General features: G+C 44.7%; 1 protein-coding gene across 2 annotated transcripts; it reads right to left on the bottom strand.

The window, feature by feature from the left end:
• Positions 1–10,364: 10,364 nt before the first annotated feature.
• On the bottom strand, positions 10,365–17,565 carry DMRT2 (doublesex and mab-3 related transcription factor 2). Of its 2 annotated transcripts, XM_038769372.1 has the most exons (4): positions 17,113–17,565; positions 15,505–16,116; positions 13,953–14,055; positions 10,365–11,510 (listed from the first exon to the last, which is right to left on the bottom strand). In XM_038769372.1, exons 2-4 carry the CDS (start codon positions 16,060–16,062, stop codon positions 10,453–10,455), a joined length of 1,719 nt encoding a protein of 572 aa, XP_038625300.1. In that variant the 5' UTR covers positions 16,063–16,116; positions 17,113–17,565; the 3' UTR covers positions 10,365–10,452. The 2 variants fall into 2 exon arrangements, with proteins under 2 accessions (XP_038625300.1, XP_038625301.1); XM_038769373.1 differs by lacking the exons at positions 15,505–16,116; positions 17,113–17,565 and adding an exon at positions 14,684–15,273.
• Between the last annotated feature and the right edge of the window lie 929 nt (positions 17,566–18,494).

Below are 18,494 nucleotides of genomic sequence, written 5' to 3'. Positions count from 1 at the left end.
TTAATTGTAAAATGCTTCACTGAATCAGCCAGGCACTGCAGGTTGACAGTTAGTCTAAGGAAAACTAAGGTGATTATTATTATTAATCATATTTATCGAGTGCTTACTGTGTGCAAAGCACTGTATTAAGCACTTGGAAGAGTACAATATAACATCAGACACATTCGCTGCCCAGAGCAAGCTCACAGTCTAGAGGACAAGCTCACAGTCTAGAGGTGATGTCTCAACCTCCCACAAGGAAGCCATGCACACAGCCGAAAGTTCTTATTGACCATATAGAGTTAAAAGCTGTGACATGATTCTGCTACCGAGGCAACCCACAGACAAATGGTGCCATGATAGACAATAATAATAATAATTCAGGTATTTGTTAAGCACTTACTGTGTGCCAAGCAGCGTGGCTTAGTGGAAAGAGCCTGGGCTTGGGAGTCAAAGGTCATGGGTTCTAATCCGGGCTCTGCCACTTATTAGCTGTGTGGCTTTGGGCAAGTCACTTAACTTATCTGTACCTCAGTTGCCTCATGGGGATTAAGGAAAATGGGGGTTAAGACTGTGAGCCCTACATGGGACAACCTGATTACCTTGTATCTACACCAGTGCTTAGAACAGTGCTTGGCACTTAGTAAGCACTTAACAAACACCATCACTATTATTATTATTATTATTATTATTATTATTATTATTATTATTATTATTATTATTATTATTATTACTAAGCACTGGGATGGATACGAGGAAAACGGGTTGGACACAGTCCCTGTCCCGCATGGGGCTCACAGTCTTAGTCTCCATTTTATAGATGAGGTAATTGAGGCACAGAAAAGTGTAGTGACTTGCCCAAGGCTACATAGCAGACAAATGGTAGAGCCAGAATTAGAACTCATGACCTTCTGACTCCCAGGCCCATGCCCTAGCCACTATGCCAAAGATAGAAAACAAAATCAAGAAAGCCAGCACATTCTTTGAGAAACTGTCAAGCAGAGTGTGATGGCAGTGTGGCATCAGGCCCGTGACCAAACTAAAAGTCTAGAAATGTAGTGTTTTCTAACCTTTCTGTCCAGCTTCGAGATCTGGACCCCACACAGACACCTCTAAAAGTTTTCATACCACATACAGCTCTTTGAGTAGTTTCACGGGCATCACTTATGGGTCATACTCAAAATCAACTTGCAAGACAAGCTCATGAACAATGAAGTTCTGGAATGTAGTCAGTCTCCTAGAAAAAAAGCTATGCTCATCTAACCATAGCTACACTGGTTTGGGCATGTGAGGAGAATGAGCTCACAGATACCCAAACTGGAATCCAAGAGCAAGGAGGGTAGACTATGCTACATCTTAGCGGAAAACTGGGAGTCCATTGCTGAGGACAGACCGGCCTGGTGCGGTGCCATCAAAAAGGGAGTGACTCTCTTTGAGCAAAACTTTCTAGGGAATGAGAGACAAGGTGACAAAAGAGAAAACAGCACCAGGGGCTGCTAACAATAAAAACAACACCACAACAGGGGAAATCTTTTATGTGTGCCCAATGTTGCCAGGCCTGTAGATCCTGCGTTGGCCTTGTCAGCCAAACATGCACTGATTGGTGAATGGCATCCAGGATGGTGTCATCTTTACATACAAAGCACAGGTATGTATGTAGTCTGTTACTGACAGCGTAGCAATTTTGGCTGCACTGTCAGGTGAAGCGTGCTGTTCAAAATAATTGTTTCGCTCAAGGTAAATCCTGCCACCTTTGCTTCCTACTCCCTGTCCACAGGCTCCCTGAGCCCAACCTCCCCACTTTCATTCCAGACCCCTAACTTTCCTGCCCCCTCTCCTCACAGCCCAATTTACCCTTCCATCCCCTGTCCCCACAGTCCCCCAATCTCCCTTCCCTGCAACTTTCTTTTCTTTAAACTTTTTCTTCTTTTTTAAAACTTAGTCCACCTTGATCATGATAGTGGTATTTATTAAGTGCTTACTAAATGCCAAGCACTGAGCTAAGCACTGGAGCAGATAAAGATAATCAAATCAGGCACAGTCCCTGTACCGCATGGGGCTCATAGTCTCAAAGGGAAGGAGCATGGGTATTTTATCCCCAATTTATAGATGAGGAAACTGAGGAACAGAGATGTTAAGTGACTTGCCCAAGGTCACATAGCAGAGCTGGGGCTAGATCCAAGATTTCTTGACTCCCCATCCCATGCTCTTCTCACTAAGCTATGCTGCCTCTTCAGTAAAGAGTGAACCTCCTAACATACTTTACTTATCCCTCTAATAACTCATCCTGGAACTCTGGTCCTTAAATTTATCCAAACCTTCTTTGAACATATTGATATTTTCAGCCTTCACAGCTTCCTGTAGTAATGAATCCCTCATGGTTATTGCCCACTGTGTTTCCTTTTGTTTATCTGGATCCTACTACCTTCAAGCTTCAGTGGGTGTCCCCTCATCCTGGCATTATGAGTTTTGGAGATCAACAAGTCTGTATTTCCCCTATCCGCACTCTTCGTGATTTTGCACACTAAATAAAGACAATAATAATTACTATCATGTTATTTCTTACATGAAAGTGGTAATGTTTGTTACAATCTTTCCCAGAGATATTTAACTCTATTTTCCCGAGTGTCATAGCACTGCACAAAATGGCTGCTGGTGGTCTGCGAATGAATGTGTCTCCCTAAGTGCCTCACGTTTTCTCAGTGATTTGTGCCGTGAGGAGAATCTGGCTCCTGATGAAGGATAATGAATGTGCTAATGCTTGAAGGGGCTTTGAGATTTTCTTTCCAAAGCACCAGCTAAAGCCAAGTATCATCACGTTGCCAGCATATCACCTAATTGGACAGGATTATTACTCTATTTATTTATGTATTACTCTATTTATTTATTTTACTTGTACATATCTATTCTATTTATTTTATTTTGTTAATATGTTTTGTTTTGTTCTCTGTCTCCCCCTTCTAAACTGTGAGCCCACTGTTGGGTAGGGACCGTCTCTATATGTTGCCAACTTGTACTTCCCAAGTGCTTAGTACAGTGCTCTGCACACAGTAAGTGCTCAATAAATATGATTGATTGATTGATTGACTGATTGGTGTTCTCTGCATGAAGGGGAGGAATAACAGGGACAGGGAGCAATAGGATATGAAGAGGTCTTTCTCAACCAGCTGCCCAGGCACCAGCCTCACTCAAGGCAGGGTCACGCCTTACAGCTTGGCATGGAGTTTTTGGATCATTTCTTGAATCATTCCTTTGTCCATTACAATCCTTCAAAAATAAAATCAATTGCAACAAGAGAAGTATGCTTGTGAGCCACAAGAGAAATTTTCTTGAGGAAAGATTTCTATCATAATTAATCTGGATTTCAAAATCAAGTTTTCCCCTGGTAGAAATGACTTCATAAAAATCCCCAGGATGCAGTGAAAGAACGCCAAGAAAAATGATAAAGAAAATTCCAATTTTAAATGAACAAGCCTCTGGCATGGCAGCTATTTACTAAGTGACACTTTTCTAGATAAATACAGCAATACAGTAAAAAAAAGTGTTAGACCTTCTCAAATGATATTTCTATTAAAAGGCACATACTAGGATATAGCATAAAACCTGGGAATTGATTTTTGCAGAGGTCAAAATCTTTCTCAAAAACTAATTTGCTCTTTCTCAAAACACAATTAAGGTTATTTCTTTGAAAATAATTGAAGACACTATGTCAACCAGAGTTGAAAAGATATATTTAATATCTATGTATATATCAATTATATGTTTAGCTATCTATACTGTATTATGTGTGTGTGTGAGAGAAAGCGAGAGAGCACAGGACTAGGAGTCAGGAGACCTGGGTTCTAATCCCATCTCTGCCACTTGTCTGCTCTGTAACTTTGAGCAAGTCATTTAACCTCTCTGTGCCTCAGTCCCCTCATCTGTAAAATGGGAATAAGAGAAGTACTCTCCCTCTCTCTTAGACTGTGAGCCTGATGTGGTTCAGGGACTCTTTCCAATCTGATTCTTCTGAATCTATGCCAGCACTTGGTACAGTGCCTGGAATATAGGAAGTTCTTCATAACACCATAATGTGTGTATATGTGTATATTATATAATGAATGACAGATATATTTATATATAATATGAAGAGCAGATAGAGAGGTAGACAGATGACCTGTCCTTAATATTCAAAGATTTTGAGTATGGCCCATAATAATTCTGGACTATATTCCAGAACTTCATTTTCATGATCTTGTCTGCCAGTTGATTTTGAGCATGGCCCATAATAATGCAATTACTGATGGTGAGGATGTACTCATCCATGTAAATGTGACTGAAAAGACCTATGCAGATCAACACACCCTCCCTCGTTGCTTGCAAGGAATAATGGAGGCTTGTTGTGATAGTGGGTTTGTCCCATAACAAGGCTGTCTCTGTTTTTTACTCTGTCTCCTTACATCCCTGTTTCCACAAAGCCTTTGTTCTAGGAGAGCAACCCTTCTTCTGATTCCATATGCCAGACTTGGCCATCCTACAAACCCCTGCTATGTCACACTGTTTGTCATTGTGCTTCACAATGTCTTTAAGACACTTTCTCTGACCTCCCTTCTCCTCTTATGTCCCATCCAGCAGAGTTGTGTTGCTGTGAATAGTGCTTTGATGTTAGTGAGGTGACTGCATTTTAGGATCTTGTTTTTGGAAATCTTGTTATGCATTAAATGTTAAGTATGGCTCAAAGATGAGGCTGATGAAACTGCTCCAGGAGGTGGATGTGTCTTTGATAGTATGCTAAGCCATATAGAAGATTGGATACCACAGTAGTCTTGTAGACCTTCTCTTTAGTGTGGAATTTGATGCCCCATTCCCACCACCCTCTGACTTGCAGTCTATTGAAGGCCACACTGGCCTTTTTTATCCTGTTTTCTCTTTGTCTAGATGTTATCATAGGGCAGTGTACTGGCCAGGTAGCAGAATTCTGTGACTGTTTTGAGTTGTGAGTTGCTGATGGAAACCTTTGGTCGTGTGTAGGTTTTCCCAGGTGTAGGCTACTTCCAACTCAGACTCTTATGCCATCTCCACACTTTTTACTCACAACCACCCATAGACATTCTGTACATATAGACTTACTATACAGAGAAGCAGTGTGGCTCAGTGGAAAGAGCACGGGCTTTGGAGTCAGAGGTCATGGGTTCAAATGCTGACTCCGCCAATTGTCAGCTGTGTGACTTTGGGCAAGTCACTTAACTTCTCTGTGCCTCAGTTACCTCATCTGTAAAATGGGTATTAATACTGTGAGCCCCCCGTGGGACAACCTGATCACCTTGTAACCTCCCCAGTGCTTATAACAGTGCTTGGCACATAGTAAGCATTTAATAAATGCTATTATTATTATTATTATTATTATTTAAGCTCTTACTCATCCACATATATATCTTTCCATTCTTTCTTTCTTCCTGCCTGCAATTATTTTGTCTCTGCATCCCCTGTTGGATTGTAAGCTCCTTGAGGCAGGAATCATTCCTTCTAAATCCATTGTACTGTCCCAAGCATTAACAGCAGTGCTCTGCACACTGTAGGTGCTCAATAAACATTACTGATTAATTGATTGGTACATGACTTCTGTTTTCTTCAGACTTTTGTCAAACAGCTTTGTGCTGCTTCTGCAGAGCTATACATGATCATTTACTGGCCTTCTTGGATCACAATAATAGTAATAATAATTGTTAAGTGTTTACTATATTCCAAGTACTATACTAAGCCATGGGATAGATACAAGATCATTAGGTCAGGCATAGTCCCTGTCCCACATGGGGCTCACAGTCTAAGGGAAGGGAGAATGGGTATTTAATCCCCATTTTACAGATGAGATAACTGAGGCATAGAGAAGTTAAGTGACTTGCCCAAGGACCCACAGCAAACAAGTGGGAAATCCAGAATTAGAAGCCACATTCCCTGAATCCCAGGCCACTATGCCATGCTACTTCTCTTAGGTATGTGTCTCTAAATCATAGTCATCTGCATAAAGCAGTTCCTAAACCACTCTCTCACAGACTTTTTATGATGCTCTTAACCTGTTGAACTGGAAAAATTTCCCAGTGAATCAAAGGCATATTCCAACACCAGCTTGCAGGTCTCTCCTTGCATCTTCAAGCAAAGCAGCATAGAATAGGATGAACATGACCAGACTGCCACATAATCTTTGACATCACCAAAAGACCAGACTTCTAGAAGTCGTTGAGCAAATTTGGCTGTCCTGAGAAATGCACCTAGATTCTTAAGTGATTTCATGATGAGGTGAATGTATTAATTGGCTGAGAAACAGGATATTTATCATCAATTGTATTAATTAAGAGCCTGCTATGTGCAGAACAGTTTACTGAGTGTTTCTTTATAGAAGGAAACTCTTTATAGAAAATACAAATCTTCACAAATGCCCTGAGCAGAGAGTTAATTCTAAGGTCTTTACAGTACCCATAACATTTATGGTTGGTGCTTGCTAAATATTCAATAACACAAGGATTTAAATCTGCAGGGGTGGGCGGGAGAGAAGAGAGCAGGTGGGAGAAGCAGAAGAAAATTTCACAAGCTCTCAGATCCAGCAGCTTTTTTGGTGGGCATGGGAAGAAGACATTAAGAGATAGGTTCTTGACAAACAGTGAAGGCTAGAATCCAGTAGTTCAGGGTGTTTTGTTTTGATTTACTATGTGATCATCATCAGCAGTACTGAATAATACTAATAGGAAGGCTCTCTTATTGAGTTTTCACTAAACAGTCAACCCAGTTCAAGGCAGAATTTCAGGGTTAAATGAGGATGTACTGCTACCAAGACAACAATAAATGGGAGATGAAGAAAACTTACCAATGTGATAGACGAAGAAAACTGCTACCAAAGTACCCTCAATCCACTGCTACTGCTATTATTATTGTTGTTCTGTCTAAGCCTTTTAGAGCCACACAAGTGAGTAAAAGATGTTCCTACTTGAGGTAAATTCCATCTCACAAGAAGCCAGCTAGTTTTCACAGCAATTATCTTCTGATCCACCCAAAAGATTGTCCTGAAAGAAGTCATTTAACTCAAAAGATGAGCACTTAACTTTCAAGAGGGAGCTTAATTTAGTCCCCTCATTTCAAATCTACAAATTGGTCCAGATCCCCAGGCTAAAAGAAATCATGTAGTAGTAGGAGTAGGAGTAGGAGTAGTAGTAGTAGTAGTAGTAGTAGTAGTAGTAGTAGTAGTAGTAGTAATAATAATTTGTTAAGTGTTTACTTTGTGCCGGACACTGTTCTAAGTGCTAGTAGTAGTAGCAGTGGTATAGTAGTATTTATTAAGTGCTTTCTGTTTGCAGAGTACTGTACTAAGCACTAGGAAAGAATATGTAGGTTGAACAAGGTCCCTCTCCCTCAGTGGTGTGGTGAGCAATAATTGAAATAAATGTATGGCACAGACCATTCATGCTCTCAGTTATCAGCTATAGACTGTAAGCTCCTTGTGGGCAGGAAACGTACCTACCAACTCTGGTGTATTATATTCTCCCAAGCACTTTGTACAGTGCTCTGCACACAATAAGCACTCAATAACAACCACTGATTGATTGATTGTTGCCCAGTGCAGTTAATTATTCACAGGCAAATGATCTAGTTTGTGGATGATCCAGAATTTGTTTCTCCTATTCCTTCCTACTTCCTGCCTTCCGATTTTTTTGTTATTATTAATTTGCCACTACTTGGAGGGAGGAAGGAGAGAAGAGGAAGGAAACACAGCACAAACCAGTCCATTTTACTACATAATTTGCTAGCAGATCTAGTGAAAAGTTTGGAGGGAGAGGAGACAGAAACTAAAATGGAACTTGAGGATTATCTGTGACTTTCATTTATTATTGCAAACGTCTTCCTTAACAAGTCAAGAGTTGAATGTAATGTGACCTAGGATGATGAAATTTTCCCAAAATGAAATGTGGGGGTTGGGGAGAAGATGTTGATAATTTTATTTTATTTTAATTGTACTGTCAAGGCGGCCTGTAGGCCATCACCCAATTAGGCTTTTTTACTCATTATTAAGAATTACAGTGTCTCGTAGTACTAATAATCATTTAAGTGATTAGATCTGAATCCTATTAAATTCCAAAGAATCTGATATTTAGCCACAAAGCAGTGTTAGATTTGTGTGGCTGATATTGGGTTAAGCATTCCAAAAAGGAATCAACTCTGCAAGAGAACTAATGCATGATTAAATAAAACTTGTCAGGGAAAGTGTTAGTGCAAAAGTTGACCGGCTCAAGAACAATAGACTGTAATAGACTAATGGCCACTGGTAATGTGAGAAAAACACTTATTCCAGCAGCCAAATGAATACGATTAAATGGCATTGAATGAGGAAAAAAAAACAGTTTTAAAAAGTCAATTGAGCCCAGAAGGATAAAGAGCTCATTTATATGACTACATAAAATATTAAAAGCATAAAAGGGGGAGGAAAACAGTTCATTTTGATACTGGGATTTTCTTCACGTTAAGGCTGCAGGCCAGTTGTCCCCACCCTGGTTCTTCTCCTTTACCTAGAAATAGACTGTGGTCTAGGCTTACGCTTGCATTTAGCACATTTTTTGGCCTCATAAATCCACTCTAGTAAGAAAGGAAAACTACCTCTGACTGATTCATTCTAGTCCTAAATGAAAGGAATATGGCCAGAAGAAAATAAAATTAACTGATAAGTTAGAGATATTTCTGTCTTTCTGACACTGGGTCATTCTTTGTCAGATAACATTTTCCATTTGGTGATAAACCTAACAGTTACTGGAATTCCTGCTTGATCTCTCACTCACCAATTTACACCCTCTCCCTCTAACAGTGTGCTCAAATGGCAAAAGCAAGTACAATTGCAGTAAAATAGAGAAGCAGCATAGCGCAATGGATAGAGCAGGGGCTTGGGAGTCAGAAGGTCATGGGTTCTGATCCCTACTCCACCACTTGTCTGCGTGTGACCTTGGGCAAATCACTTCACTTCACTTCAATCACTTCACTTGGGCAAATCAATCACTTGGGACTGTATCCGACCCGATTTGCTTGTATCTACCCTAGTGCTTTAGTACAGTGCCTGGCTCATAGTAAGCGCTTAGCAAATGCCATGATTATTATTAGTATTATTATTAACCCTCTCTTTTAAACCAAGTTTTAATAATAAAAGCCCTAACTCAACAGCACATGAAGGTTTGGTCGATTGGTTAGTTTTGTGTTACCAGAGTAGTTAGTGATTTAATATTAGTTTAAAGAATTTCCGGGGCTTACATGAGTCCTGCATTAACTAAGTAATTTTAAAATCAACTAAAGGGAGTAGCTGTCTTTCACATAAGAAAAGCAAGGAAATTTTTTTTAAAAGAAAACGCTTTCATGCCCCATCATTTTGCATCATTTATGGCTGGAGAAATATGAATAGACGTAGGAAGGACCTTGTTCACTAATAGTATAATTAAGCATTAGATCTAGAGCTCTGGATTTTCAGGTACCTTACTCATATCCTAAAGTTAAATTCTAAGTTAAAGATTACATCAAAGAAGATTATATAATGTAATTTGAAGGAGAGATTTTGTTGGGGGGGGGGGGGGTTTCCCAAAATTTCTGTTATATTGATTGAATAGAGAGCAAGGCATTAGTGAACTGGAAAAGAAAATAGAAGCAGTAAACAAAAAATCTATAAAGCAACCAAAGGTCCGATGTCATACTCCTGGACCAATAGCAAGGTTCAGCAATACCCCTTGAGCCAGTCTAAGAATTGGGTGTTTGTCAGAGGAAGTGTAGAACCTTTAACCATTGGAACACTAGTGGAATAGAGCCCTGCTTAAAAAAATAATAATAACGAAACTTGTTAACATCTCTTCATGGTTGCACGGACTCAACCTAACTCTAAGCAGCCACTTGTCCAGAGAACATCCACAAACTATCCTGAAACTTGGTGCTCTCAACAGAGGGTGTGAGGATTCAAAGTCCTAGGTGCCTTAGTACAACCTCAGTGTGGAGTGGCCAGATTGGTGGGCACATCGGCAGGAGTTATGCCATCACTGCTTAGCAATAATGCCTGCTCTGTGGTCCCAAGTTGAACATTAGTGATCAGCTATTATTACTTTAATGTGTGAATGTAGCCTCCGGGAATTTGCATGCCCTGTGTTCACTTAAAATATATACTATTATGAACCATTTTTAAAAAAATATCCTCTTAAGGGAAATAACAGGTCCAGTTACAAGTAATTTGAATTTTATTATAGTTTTTGAAATGCTCTGCAAATATGGCACTTTGCAGTTTGCGCATATGCAGATTCTAGTCTTTACATTTAAATATATCTCCTTGAATAAGAAAAGGATCATGCATATGTATGTACACAATAAAAAATCATCATTTACATCACAAATTCCCCTGTACAAAACAATTTTAATTAAAAAAATCAGATGACAAGAATTCTGTAAATTGTCAGAGTTTAAACATTCCATTTAAGTGGCAGTTCACTGAGAGACATGAGTGACAGCAGAAGAAGGCCGCTTAAGAATTGATTCAACAGAAAATGACAGAGGTTCATTTGTTGAAAGTTTTGTTCCAACTTGTTTGACTGCAAAAAAGTCTTTCGCATATCTGTCTATTGTAAATTTGTACTTCTGGTTCTCTTTGACTGAACATTCTCTGTGTTTCTTAGATGCCTCTTCCAAAGATTCTGTGACAAATGGTATTTTAAACTCAGGTCCTGATTTGTCATTAAGTGTTTGCTGAAATAATGAGTGGAATGGATTATACTTGAGTGGCAGAGGGTGCTTGGTGCTTTCTTTGCTGATCTTGCTTAAGACTTGCTCTTGAGGAGACTGGGAGTCCTTATCAGAGATCTGTGAGAAATTCCGTTTGGGAGGAGAGAAAGCTGATCTTTCACGGGCCTCCTGAAGGGCACACTGAATTTCATTTCGTGGCGGTTGGGCCTCTCGAGCATGAGGAGGCAAGAGCGAGTTTTCGATTTTGGGCGGTATCATGTCATGCTCTGGGTTTTGTCCATCCTGGACTTGAGAGACTTTAGAGTCCCAGCTGGTCCCAGGTTTCAGAGGTTGGACTGAGGAGGTGGCATTTAGCAGGCACTGCTGGTAGAGAAGAGCATCACTGATGGGGCCACACTTGGGCCAGACCAAGAACCGGGAAGACAAAGGATATTGTCTGTAGGTAGTGGCCACACTGACATTGGAAGAAATCAGCTCCATATTCCCAGATCCTGAGTACTGCATGGTTAAATCAAGGCAGGTGGGCAAAAAATTACAAAAGTCCTTGCTGGGAGTTTCCATTTGAGATGGGTTAAAGGCAGTTTTATAGGTGTTATATTCAGCTCCGTGCACCATGCGGTTAGGCAGGAATAAGGCAGCTTGGGTAGCTTCCATCATCTCCCTCTCCTTATATTCTCTCTCTAGCATAATGTTCTCCAGCTCTTTATCAGCAAAGGCCCGCCTTTTTCTCATCCTGTCACTTACAGGGGGTGGCAAGGGGGAATTCCCTCCTAAGTAAGGGTCTGCTGGAATGGGGCGATAGCCTAAAAGGAGTAAATTATGCACATGGAAAGTGTGAAGGCAGGGAATTAATAACTGAAAACATTCATACTTTGCAAGATAATGGCAAAACCACTCATTAGTCTAAAGACTAACCAAGATTGACAGCAGCAAATTTAAGAAACAGTGATAGCTATTTTACAATTATTACCATTTCCAACCCCGATTTTAAAAAAGCAAGAGGAAGTCTGTAATTTCAATTTAAAATACTCTCTCTGTCGTTCTTTCATCTGAGGAATAGTTGTATTCATTTTACCCTCAAAGGTTAACATTTATCCAAGCTCCACTTCAGTAAGAGACTTGCCGTGTCGGTTCCTTCATACAACATTTACATTAATATTCATTTAACCCTCTTCCACATTGTCAAAGAACATAGCTATACCTAGAACTGTTACCATTTTTATTTTCTAAAGATGGAAGAAAATTATAGATGGAAGAAAATTCCAAGGACAACTAGGAGAAAAGAAGAAAGAAAGTTAAACCAGATTAGAAAAGAGAACAGGGGAAACAACTCAAAGAATGAATTTCAGTGAAAGCACACAAACTGGAAAGAGCTGTGTTACCTGGCCAAAATCACTTTTCAGTGCCATGTCACAACCATCCCCCCGTCCCCCGCCCCAAAAAAAACCAACCTTCAAGCTCAAAACATTTGGTATGAGATACTTAAAGTTACTTTTAACTTGTCTTTTTAAACCATTTCCCCCTAGTACTAATCATCTTGGAAAGTGACCAAAATTTTTATTCAAGTGATCAGACTGTATCATCCTTAAATTTACAACTACCACAAAACTAAAAACAGAGATTAGTGAAATGTAAATGGTATTTCTGGCAATATAAAATACTCTAAGCATTTCATCATCATACAGCAGCGTGCATCACTATCACATGTGTTTGAAGAGTCCGTTGTCTATTTGTGGTTACATAAAGATGTGTTCATCACACTCATTTGTGAATACAATTTCAAATAAAAATGAATGCCTCTGCATTGCAAATAGCTGTTAGTCATTTCCTTGGATTTAATCCTGCACTAATGGCCCTAATTTCTCAAGCTTGTTTTGGCACAGTTTTGCATTATGTGTGGCCCTTGCCCTTACTACCTGCACCCAAATTAAAACCTTCAAAATGTACAATTATTCAGTCAGTCGTATTTATTGAGCACTTGTTATGTGCAGAGCACTGTACTAAGCGTTTGGGAAGTACAACTATGTGGGTGCAATCTGTACAGCACAAAATTGATGATGGCTAGAAATTATCCAATTAATTTGAGCTGTGTGGACAGCCAAACTGCATACTCAAAAACTAGAAATCTAGTTTTGAACCTGAATTTTCTTAACCTGAACTGAAGTAAATATGGTACATTTAAAGAATGATTTAAATGTTAGTATTCAACAGATTAAAAGGGGTATCATATAAAGGCAACCTAAATGTTTGGTTGCGGATGAAAACAAAAGAAATGGGGAGGAGGGAAATCAGGGGAGAGAATGGAGAGGGGAGAGAAAAGGAAGAAGAGAGGGGAAATAGGATAGAGGAGAAAAGTAGGAGCGGAGAGGAGAGAGGAGATTTGAAACCCTGAGCTCCAAGCAGTACGAATTACTTTAATAATAAATATACAGTTTCTCCTAAAGACACCCCAGGCAAATCCATATCACATCAACGAAAGCATGAAGATTTGGCAATTCTATGCAGTCCAGAATCCCGAGAAAACTAATAACTCTCCACTTCCCATGTTTGTTTGCCTTTTTAAAAAGCATTAGACTTAGCCTTAAGAAATCCTTTGAGAAACTGGACGAATTACTGTCCTACTTTGAATCCGGGATTCAAAATCAGTTTGTCTGCAGACAAAAGTGAAGGGAAGATGGTATCTAGTTAATGCCATCCCCAAAAACCTAATATTGAGGGGGAAAGTGAGAACTTTGGCCCAGATTATTGGGATTGTCTCTATATTGATCAAAACCGCTAGATAACTGTTCAATTTTTCTTCCCGTTATGTGTGCAGTGCCTAGCAATGGTCTTTCTCATTTCATTCCTTCATACTATATCTTCTCTAATCATGCTTTCATTTGTGCCTTTACTGCACCCCTAACTCTAGGGTAAACTCTATTTTATCGTGCAGTACTTAGATTACCAGATGGACATAAATCTGAAACAACTGTCTCCGGGAGAGCAGGCTTTACAGAAAGCCTTCTAGGTCGTTGATTTGTTTTTCAAAACGTAAGCATTGCCCACCCGCTCTGCTGCTGGAGGAAGGCTTTAGGACGTTACGATTGCCTTCCCGTCGGGTTTTCTGCTGGTCGATAAATAATGTGTCACAGTGAAGTGGGTGAACGCAGCAGCTGCTGATAGGCTCGAGAGCTACACGTTTCGGTTAAAAGAGGGAAAAAAGAGAGAATGATGGGGGGGGGGGGGGGGGGCGTGTATATCTTTACCTTCCAAAATGCTTTTGGCCAGCAGACTGGGCGCCCTGACTTGTCTTTGGTAGACAGCTTTGCGCTCAAAGTGATTCTGTTTCCCTGAGAGCCCCTTCTTGTCCTACAGGTGGGAACAAAATCAAGAGAGGACTCAAACGAAAGGGAAATCACCGTGCTAAATGAGCATTCTTGTTTCCCGGACCGCTGTGAGGCGAAATGAATTCATGGAGGAATTGGGGTTTTTTCACCCATCACCGCTCCTGTTCGCCCAACCGAAATGCCGAGGCCCGTCTGGCCGGGGAGCGACGGAGAGGCGCGCTCCCGCCTCCGGGCAGAGCCCACCCTCGGGTCACACTGGGGACCAAGGGAGGGGCCCGTTACCAGCCGAAAGGACCAGGCTCGTCCGCGGTCGGGACAGGCGGGGAGATGGACCGAGGGGTGTGTGTTTCGGGGGCGGGGAGGGAAGAAGGAAGGGGAGGCGGCCCCCGGGGGAGATGCGAAGCCCCCATCGCCGCTCGAGCAACATCGTGCCCTCCGCTGGGACCTCGGCCGGCATCGCCGAGAAGCCTTACGTCTCTGGCCGTGTCCCGGGCCCGCCCCCGCCCCTCCTGCCTCTCCCCCAGCCACCCCGACGTCCCGAAGGGCGCCTTCCCCGGGGCGCCTCCGAGAAAGTCTCGGCTCCTCGGATCCCCGCCCCATCTGGCCGTGGGTGAGGTGGCGGGGTGGGGTGGGGGGGGGGCAATAGTTACCCGGTTGTGGTGAAGGGCGAGCCTGGACGGTCGGGTCCGTTTGCCGATGGACAGCGAGGGCCGGAGCTTGCGCCATCCAGGGCCGGGCGCTCCCGGGGCACGGGAGAGGACGCAGGGCTGGCCGCAGGGGAGGGGGGCGCCCAGGCTGAGCCCGGCTTCCAAGCTTCCCCGATGGGGGAAGTGGGAAAGGTGGGGATGGGGCGGGTCGAACCAACTGCTGGGGGAGATCCGGCTAAAAACGGACTGGCCCTCACGCTCCTTCCTTTCTCTCCTCGGCGCCAGCCCGAGAGACCCATCGAGGACTGTTACAGAATGCGCGAGGCCTAGGCGCTGCCCCAAAGTGTGGCGGTGCTGGTGGGCGCTCCGGCCGTAGTCACCACCCTTTCCCAAACCTGTTCTCAGGTCCTGGAGGGCGGGGGAATCCCCCAGACCCGGCTCTGGGGACGAGGAAGTGAGAGCACTCGGGGGAAGGATAGTCGCGAGAGATGGGGCGGGGGCGAAGTCACCTTGACACTGATGATATGATGAGGAGGATGGAGGAAGGGAGGTGGAGGGGCCCAAAGAGTTCAGGGGGCCGTCTTCCTGAAGTCGATGGAGTATCGGTTTTCCCCAATGGTCACTTATGCCCCCTCCCTGCTCCTTTCTCCCCACCCCCCGAAAACAGTCCCTCGGTTGCCCCCTGTGGTTCCCGTGCTGCCTGCGCCCGCTTTGCGCCCGCTTTGCGCCTGCCGTCCGCCCTCGAGCCCGGGGTAACAAGGTCCCCGCCTCCTCCACCCTCTCCTTCTCCTCCTCCTCCTCCTCCTCCTCCTCTTCGTCCTCACCTCGGTGGCCTGCTGCCTCCGGAGCGCCACCTGGGCGGCCATGACCCGCTGCCTCTCCACCACCAGCAGACAATTGGCGCACTGGCAATCGCGCCAGCGGCAGAAGCGCTTGTGGCCCTTGAGGCAGGAGACCACGCCGTGGTTGCGGCAGCGGGCGCACTTGGGGGTGCGGCTCAGCTTCCGCTGCTCGCCGCCGCCGCCTCTTTCCGTCTGCCCCGCAGGTGGCTGCCGCTCCTGTTCCTGCTCCTGCTCCGGCGGCGGCGCGGGGGGCGGCTGCTGCTGGCCAAGCGACTTCTGGGACGGGCCCGGGATTGCCCCCTCTTCCTCTCCTTCCGCCCCTTCCTCCTCGTCTTCCTCCTCCTCCTCCTCCTTGTCCTCTTCCTCCTCTTCCTCCTCCCGGGGCCCGCCCGGTTGTGGGGGTCTGGGTCCGTTGTGCTGCGGCAACTGCTGCGAGGACGGCGGGGGCGGCGGCGGCTCCTTCTCGCCCTCTTCTAGCTCCAGGGTCTCCACATCGATCTCCCAGTCCCCCAGCGCCGGGGCCCCTTGCTGTTCAGTCATGGCTCTGCGCGCCGTATCTCCCGTCAATTCGGCAGGGCCTACACTTCCTGCTGCCTGTGGAGACACAATCGTACCCAGGACCCCCGCCTCAGCCTCCTTAACCAACACCCCTCTGGGCTTGCCACCATCCACACCCCCGCGAGGCACAACTTGCCCCACCGGGGTGTACTTGCGTTCTCGTCACTTGTGCCCGATCAGAGCGTTGTGTTTACTGCATCTCTGAATTGTCCACGCACTTTTCCATGTGCAATAAACACACACGCGCGCGCGCGCACGCACACACGCACACACTGCTATTGCAGAGTCTTCCTCGGAATCATCTTCAGCATTCATCTGCTTCCGTGTTGCCCTGAACACATCGCTTCGAGATTAAACCCACTTCGCCCATACGTCTCTTGTACCCGAATAGGTCGTACCACCTGTCAAATTTCATTCAAGTCGGCCCTTCATATCCTGAACGACACGTCAATTTACCTAATAACTGTAAATACGAGGCCTGTATTCCCTTCTCGGTGTCGGCTGGAAACGAGCAATTCTACAGACTTGCTGCAGTTTCCCCGAAAGCCCTCGGCCTGCCCGCCTCAAGGAGCGGCACAGCCACTCCGGGGAGGAGAAGAGTTAGGCAGTGGACAGGAGAGGAAGGAGGCAGAGAGGGAATCAAAGCTGGCCGCATCTAAAATCCGCAACTCCACCCCAGTGGACGTGTGGATGCGGGGGTGGAAGTAGCTCCCCCCCACCCCCAATAAAGGAGAAGGAAAGGTTTCCGATGGCCCCACCGCGTTTTCAAAACAACTCCTGGGTCTCGGGGATGAAGGTGTAGCAACACCACTCGGGGGCCATCGGGCTGGATCCCTGGGTAAGCAGGGCATTTTAGCGCGGTTCGGCTTGATTCGTTTCAACAAAGTGTGGCTCGTCACCTACCCTCCCAACACCCAGCCATCCCCACATTCCTGGTCCTCCTCCCTCCACTCTCCAGCCCGCCCTTCTCCCCACCTCCTCCCCCCGCCATCCCGGAACACATCTTTAATTCTCCCAAACAACTAGACTCACCAAAGGAATGTGGTCCAGGCTGGCAGGAGACGCGAATGACAGCCGATCTCGTTGCGGTCGGGCTCTCAGACGGGACGCGCCCACAGCACGAATGGAAGCCGGAAAGCCCGGTCGGCGGTGAGGACAGGAAGGCGCAGGTCCTCAGCAGCACATCGCAGGTTCGGGCGTTGCACCGGGGTGAGGAGCTCGGCCGGGTCGGGCTGCGGGACGGAAAGACCGAGCGGCTAGGCGGTCTTCCGGAGCGGATGCTGGACTGAACTCGCCAGCTGCAGCCGAACGAGTAACTCGCGAAGTAGGATTGGCAAGTTGTAGGGACGACTCGGGTCACTTTAGCAGAGAGAAGGTGGGAGGGTGGGGATGTTCTTCCGGGCACAATCAAGGCAGTTGGCTGCTTTATACCGGGCGGCTGCCTTTGCGCCGATCTCCGCCGCACAGTCCCGACTCGCCCCTCCTTTCTATTATCAGCTCCGGCCGCCACGCTCCGGGACAGCTGATTGGTGGGGCTCCAAGGCGGTGTGCTTTGCGATTGGCCGGGGGGTCAGACGCCTCTCTTTCTCCTCCGCCTTCTCCCCTCTTTCGGCTTCGGGTCTCCTCCCCTTCGGTGTTTCGCCAGTCTCCCGTGTCCGTGGGGTCACCTTTACCAAAAGCAAGCACCAAGTTGAACTGGACTCTACGAAAAAGTCACCGTTGACCTCTCGTACCGAGAAGCAAGCATATATACACAAAAGGATCCGAATACATTAAATTCGCAATCTGTGTTGTAAACACATGAAGAGATGGTAATCCTTCCATGAAGTCAGAGAACTAGAGAGGGAGAATATATTATTATCCTAATCAGTCTAACGTTACTAAGATGGTAGGGAATGATAATTCTAGAATACGGGAGATCATCTCGTCTTACTTCCTTGTATTGTAGCAGTCAACAGCTACAGTGGTAATCATTTCACATGCCCGCCGTTTATGAAGCCTCTTCTAGAAACTCGGGGCACTACTGCTCATCGACTATGAATTTTCTCTTTCATTTGGGGAAATCGGGGCACTGGAGTCAAATAGCTAACACTATTTTGGTCACTTACTTCAAAGTTTTACTGCATTACCAGATGAATAAGTCACTATATTTAAACTTAAGGGGGGCCCCCTAAAAGGCAAGTATGCTTTGTTACCCTATTTTGAAAAGCATTCTCTTTTTAAAAAATGGGGCGTGAAGAGACAGGGAACGACTTTCTTTGGAAATTCCCCCCCCCCCAAAAAAAAAAAATGGTCACCAGCACTAACTTTCCACAATATTGAAAGGCTTGTTTCTTCCTTCAAAACTGAGTTATGTGTGCTATTTTTTAACATCTCAGTGATTTATCTCTCTAGCGGGAGAGAGATTGAGAAAA

The sequence above is a fragment of the Tachyglossus aculeatus genome, chromosome X4, assembly GCF_015852505.1.
Source record: "Tachyglossus aculeatus isolate mTacAcu1 chromosome X4, mTacAcu1.pri, whole genome shotgun sequence".
NCBI lineage: Eukaryota > Metazoa > Chordata > Mammalia > Monotremata > Tachyglossidae > Tachyglossus > Tachyglossus aculeatus.
The sequence above is the reverse complement of the archived record's forward strand: the minus strand, read 5'-3'. Positions and strand labels throughout refer to the sequence as shown.

Bases quoted from the DNA above. Each gene is read 5' to 3' on its own strand.
- DMRT2 (XM_038769372.1), bottom strand. From the start codon at position 16,062: ATGACTGAACAGCAAGGGGCCCCGGCGCTGGGGGACTGGGAGATCGAT. The intron at 14,056-15,504 runs GTGAGGACGAAG...TCCCACCTGTAG, and splicing joins GGAGGCAGCAGGCCACCGAG to GACAAGAAGGGGCTCTCAGG. The intron at 11,511-13,952 runs GTAAAGATATAC...TACTCCTTTTAG, and splicing joins GGCCAAAAGCATTTTGGAAG to GCTATCGCCCCATTCCAGCA.